This window comes from Olea europaea, chromosome 23 (assembly GCF_002742605.1).
Source record: "Olea europaea var. sylvestris chromosome 23, O_europaea_v1, whole genome shotgun sequence".
Taxonomy (NCBI): domain Eukaryota; kingdom Viridiplantae; phylum Streptophyta; class Magnoliopsida; order Lamiales; family Oleaceae; genus Olea; species Olea europaea.
In genome coordinates this window covers 685,402-691,877 of record NC_036259.1, presented here as the reverse complement: position 1 = coordinate 691,877, position 6,476 = coordinate 685,402, and the positions used below count along the sequence as shown (strand labels likewise).

The 6,476-nt window shown below is 34.2% G+C and overlaps 1 protein-coding gene across 1 annotated transcript; it reads right to left on the bottom strand.

Moving 5' to 3' along the window:
* Positions 1-1,953: 1,953 nt before the first annotated feature.
* On the bottom strand, positions 1,954-4,718 carry LOC111372062 (zinc finger protein MAGPIE-like). The gene is made up of 4 exons (XM_022994218.1): positions 4,413-4,718; positions 4,173-4,301; positions 3,654-4,050; positions 1,954-3,159 (listed from the first exon to the last, which is right to left on the bottom strand). The coding sequence occupies exons 2-4, from the start codon at positions 4,270-4,272 to the stop codon at positions 2,301-2,303; spliced, it is 1,356 nt and encodes a 451-aa protein (XP_022849986.1). The 5' UTR covers positions 4,273-4,301; positions 4,413-4,718; the 3' UTR covers positions 1,954-2,300.
* Between the last annotated feature and the right edge of the window lie 1,758 nt (positions 4,719-6,476).

The following is a 6,476-nucleotide window of genomic DNA, read 5'->3' as shown; positions in this document are numbered from 1 at the left end:
ATAAGCTCGACGAACTTGACGAGGACCAAGGAGCAGGGCCAGACGGAGATGCCGACATGCATCGAGCCATTGTCTTGTTGAATGGAGAGGCACGCGCCAGCCTTAAAAATCTGCAGCGATGAACGGAGACTTGATGAATTTCATTTTCTTTCGTTTGGTTGCTGCTGGAATTTTTTGCTCCAGAAAAAGATGCTGTTTATGTTAGTGTTTTGGCTTGGGCCAGGGCTTCATGCATCCAAATCGGAAGAGAAAATACTGTAATTGATACATAATAACGAGAAATTGGAAAAAAAATAGAAGTTAACAAATCTGATATCTTCAAAAAAATAAAATAAAATAAAAATCCATCGTCTAGGGTTAGCATCTTTCCAAGGTGTTTAGAGAATAGCCATCTCTCCACGGTGACACAGAGAAGCAGCGTTTGGAGTTAAATTCTAGGTTGATTTCATATTGATCCGATGCCTAATCTCTTCCTTAATTATCTCATTCCTTTCGTAAAGTTACAAGAACAAGGTTGGGATTTTAGTCAATTGGTGAATGAATCACGTTTGACGACTTTCAGATTAAAATCATGCACCTCGAATGCCAATAGTTTTATCAAGGGCCGGTCCTGTGATTGTCGGGATCCGAGGCGAAGTCCAAAAATTTAGGCTCCCAAAATGAATGTAAATGCAAAATTTAACAATATATTATGCAATATATTGTTAACTTAAAACTTAAGATTAAAACAACAAACAAATATCTCAATCATCTCACAATTAATGAAAAAACAATTTTCCTTCTTTCAATATTAAAAATAAAAAAATAAAAACTTTGGACCAAAATAGGCCCTTTGTGGTTTTGGGCCTGAGGCGCAGGCCTCATTTGCCTGTGCCCGACTCTGATTTTATCCACGTCCACATTCTATCAAGTTTTACCATCCACAACATATAACAACGACTTGGATTAAAATAATTATAAAGTTTAATGATTTGATGGAAACATTTAAAAGTTGATTAACCGAATTGAAACTTAGGTCGAAGTTGGCTGACTTACATATGAAGTTCATTGACACAGATACAAAATGCCCCATAATATCTTTTTAATGGATTTGGAATAGGCAAAACACAAATTTAAAATAGTTAATTATAGACTGCCACATAGTAGTCTATAACCCAGCTTGTACAAACAGCATTATTCTTGTTCGAATGAGCCAGAGAATTAAGACAAAATCATTGCCCTTTAAAAGATGATGGTTGCATGTTACAAGACCCCACCTATGTTCTCCTTTCCCCCGTCAGATAAACATTCAACACAGCCAAGTTTTTGAAATTTAGGGTTCAGAATACTTGGCCGGTGAGACACTATATTTCTTTACAATACTTGACACAGATTAAGGAAAATAGATATTGAAATCAACAAACGTCTTTCTATACAAGGAAGTCTAGCACCATGTAGTGAAGACACCCTTAGAATTTAAAATCGTAAAGTCAGTTGCATATAAATACTAAATATTATAATATATTTTGATTATTCAATTAATTTTAATTTTTTTTTTCTTTAGCCTAGTTCTTTGCTCTCAACTACATGGTATCAAAGAGGTTTTCACCTCTTCGATGAAGGTCTTGTCCCTTTCCTTGTTTGTGAGTGGTCATCCTATCTGGACCCTGATATTATTGCTAATTACATACCCTATGTCCTCCTTTGCAGTTCATGTCCATGGATGGTCAAGCAACGTAATTTATTTTTGTTAATAATAATCCAAAAAATTGTGTAGAAAAAAAAAAGGAGAAAACCCTTTTTTAAGTGGAGATTATAGGAAAAGCTTTTCTCCAATGCTACATGGCTAATCTTGATTTCAGTTTACTAGCTAGCTTGAAAGGCTAACTAAAGAGAAGATTTTGCAATTTATTGTGGATTAAGAAGCAATAAATCCTACCTAAATTAGATTTGGGCTTTTCTACCATTGTAGGGTTCCATCTTTTTAAAATTCAGTTTGTGAAGATAACAACTAGAATATAAATGGAACATATTGCAATAATGGAGTTGAAAAGGGCCATTCCCTTTGCCGCCACTTCACATTCCCTTTTGCTAAAAAAATAAAAATGCCACCATTTGGTAGAATATGCATGGATCTTCCACTTCAATTCTCGGATATACATATAGTTTTTTGTATTCAGCTTTTTGGCTCTCATCCACCACTAAATGCCACCTTTATCCCATCCTCTCTCTCAGCATCAAACTCCCCTTTATATTAATCTTTAACTACCTTCCCTCGAGAAAATAATCATGTAAATCAGCAAATTAACTCCCCATGACAATCATATCCATCCGTTGATTGATGATGGATGGCAGATGGACTGTATGCCTACACCAAGAAAATCCCTGGTTTCTCCCTCTGTGAAGTTTTCTTGATTCTGCATATGATGGCTCATAGATGGGTACATTTGAAGCTGATTCAATGCAGAAAAATCACTGCCAAGACCAGTAGTTACTGCGTTTTGGACTTGATTTTTGGTGCAGTTGAGGCCAAAGTTCCCTATGAGCGATGGGTCAGTTGTGGTGGCTCCTATTTGGGCAGCTTTCTGCAATAAAGCTGTAGCAGACGTGTTTGCTACTGAGGATTGTTGATGGGATTGTTGTTGAGTGCTAAACAAGGACGGAACACTCCCAGCAAGTTGATGATTTCCCACATCTTTAACATTAATATTACTCAAAGGAAGTGAATTGCAGTTTAACTGATTATCAGCAGCATTTGAGGGATTAAGATTTTTAGCAAAATCCCAATTCAACTGATAACTACTGGATGGTGCAGGAGGGTTTGATGAGCAGGGATTAACAAGTGGATCAGAACAACTGTATATCGCACCTCCAGAACTGACAGAAATTCCCATTTGATGCATTTCTTGGAGATTTTTGTATAGTGTTTCTTGACTTTGGAGAGGCTGCTGGCTCATATTCCACAGTGAAATGCCTCTTGTCATTGGATAATTGACATTTTGAGGGTTGCTTGAAGTTGGCTTGAAAATGGAAGAGAAATGCTGCCCCATATTAGGCCCTAATGAGAACTGATAATTGATATGCCCTGCATGGTTTTCCATTTGAGATGCTGCTTTAACTCTTTCTGTTTCCTCGGTTAAGACATCACAAAATGCCCTGTGAGTGATGAAGCTATCTCTCCTATTCACAAGAATTAGTTCCAAAACAATTCGTCAGTCTAAAATAAACACTAGAGATGTACTCTATTGTAAAATTTTTGGATAGTATTAGAGAAGAAACGAAACTAAAACAAAATCTATAATACTATTTAGTTCTATCTATTACTGCACGATAAACGTATTCTAAACGATCCACCAAGAGGTGAGCAAGCATATATAATCTCTGAATTATTCAAAGCCTATAAGTACATATCATCCTAGCATAACAAGAAGTCCAATAATTATTGATAAGAGGCAAAATAGGCATCTTTTTTGGAACATGGTACTGAAAAACAAACAGATCTTGATTATTATTCACTAGTGCCCTTTCACTTTTCAAACCCACAGAGAGAGAGAGAGAGAGTTTCATTGATCTCTTTGATTATCTTTTTCTGGGCTGTTGACAGAATTCTTCTTCCTTATAGGATGCCAAATTGCCAATGTAATGATAAAGTAAACGAGAGTGCGATGAATTACCTTGAAAATATAGTCCCGCAGTCACATTTGTATTCCCTAGTACCACAAGTCTTGGAGTGCGCTTTCCAATCTGACTGCACAGCATATCGTTTAGAGCATTTCTCACACTTCCACTTTTTCTCCCCATGCTTTCGACAAAAGTGCTTTTTTATGCCGGTTAGGTCTCCGAGAGCCCTCGAAGGATGGTGGTGGACGCAGCCCTTTTCTGGGCAGACGTAAACTCGTTTTCGCACTTCTTTGCTACTCCTTTGCTTCAGTTTCCATGGCAGGTTGTGTCCTCTTCTGTGGAGTTGCAAATTTTGATCCCTCTGAAAACCCTTTCCACAGATTTCACATAAGAATCTGTTGGTCGCCATTAAAGTCTTTGGGGACAAGGCTATCACTTCTGCTTCAGGATCTATATAATAACAGATTTATTATCGTGTCTTTAATGGAATAACACTAAGATAGTTAAGAAAAGATATTGAAAATACTCATGCTGGAAAATCTATGAACATATAAAGATGTAAGAATAATTACCCGGGGTTCCCGGAAGGCTTCTCTTCTTCTTTACTGCAGGTTGAGGATTGGATCCACTGACTGGATCAGTGGAACCAATTGAAATTAGCTTATCTATCATCTTCTTCACAATTTCTCAATACGTCTTCCCTTTAGGATTCAAATTCAATCTAAAAGAGAGATTCAATAAATATACTTTCAAGCAAAAATGTGGAATTACGCAAAAAAGGAGCTAAAGGTACTTTTAGCTCTGATACCCACCTTAACGACACTAGCTAAAAGATGTAGATTTAGATCTCTCTCTCTCTCACACACACACACACACAGAGGGAGTATTAGATTTGGAAGCAAGAAAAACTAGACTGAGAATGAATGGCTAATCTTAAGCAACACAAAGGAGAAATGTCCACTCTCTCTCTCTTATAATGCAGATTTTTATTGCTTTTGTGAGAATATGCAGAATATAAACTTTTTTCTCAAAAAAGAATATTGGTTTTTCATGGGAGGTGGTAAAAAAATGAAAGTTGTAGAGAAGAACCTGAGGTGTGTGGGGGTGCGGGAAGGAGTGGGAGTTTGGCAAAGTGAATGATGACACATATGATTGAGGGCTGGAGAAAGTTGGACTCAATGCCTTTTGATTGGAATGATAATCCCATAATTGTTTTGCTTTTTAATTTTTATATTATTTTTGTATAAAACTTAGTTCCAACCACCAAACATAAATATATACGGTGAATGTGACTCGTTGGTTTAATTAATTTCACATTTCAATTAATTATGTCTAGTTTATCGTAATGGGTTACAGTCATGTTTGGTAGGGTACCTCAAGTATAAGATTTTATCTAAATTCGATTAAAAATTCTAACTATTTTGTAATTTTTCATTACATATTTCTCACCATTTTAAGAGGGTGTTTGGTAGGAATTTTTATGTGAAAATGAATTTTTGAATAGTAAATTGATAGGAAATGTGTGGTTGAAAAATAAGAAAAAGTTTTTGATTTACGTGTAATATTATTTTAATAAAGAATGTGTGATTGAAAAGAAGAGAGAGAAAAATGCATTTTGATAAAAATGGGTGCCAAACAGAGCCTAAGTTTTTAGATGAGACTGTAAGCAAATATTATGCATGTATTAATCTAATATCATTTTCTATCGATGGAATCTAATAGTAGAACATAGCATATAAATTACAATCAACAAGAATCCAAAATTCAAGAACTCTAATTCAATAGTCTATATCTCTCTTTGTTCGATCAGTAAAATTGTAAATTCAAGCGAGATTTTGTGCAAGTTGATTGCTTTTCCTCCAATTGTATTGATTAGGATTTGAGAAGAAGAAACAAGAAGATAATTTGTTACGACAAATTAAATTTAGTTAGAAACTATAATTGATAATAACAATTGTAGAACATGTGGCCTAAAAATCCTTATTCTAATCTAAAACATCAGCGTCCCAAAAATTTAAATTATAATATTTGAACTTTCAACAACTTAACTCATCTTTGATTAATTTGGAACTTAGTCGAACTCACCTTAAGAAATCAAACAAGTTGAATAGCTTGAACACATTTTTAATTAAACTTGAGGTAATAATTATTAAACTAATAAGGGTCAAATATAAATGATATTATTATTAAATAAAACCCGACTTAAATTAACATCGTGACATTTATATTATTCCAGCTCACTAAGAATAAACTCAGGATTGATCATTTTATATTTTTTATAAAATATTTTTAATTATACCGTGCCATCAAATGTACTAAATATTCCCACATGTTATGCTAATTAATAAAAAATGAAATTATTCTCGTGTTAATGTTAAAATATGTATGCATAATTGTCTTAAAATAAAATAAAAAAAAAAAAAAACATCGTACATGTGATGTGTAGTAGTAAACTCAAAGGATTTTTTTATTTTTTTTGGCATATCATTTGTTTCATTAATTTTCACAAAGAATGCAGAAGCCATGCACGTACCAAACTTTCAAACTAAGTATAAAACAAAACGCTGAGAAATTTTGAGTAAAAAAGAGAGTAATTTGACCTTACGACAGTTTGGCTCTGGTCCCACTTTACCATCCAAGAAAATTTTTACAAAAATAAAAAAATAAAAATACAAAACTACTCCAGTCTCCACTTGACCATTTATTTGCACACCCAACTAAAATAGTGAACATTTTTGTGCAAGGAGGCAAAGAAAGGAAAAAGGGATTGGTAAATTAAATGGATATATATTTGATTGTTGAATTATTACTTTTTTCTTGACTCTAACTCTTTTTTAATGTCTATACAACCAATTTACTTATTTCTATCTTGATTG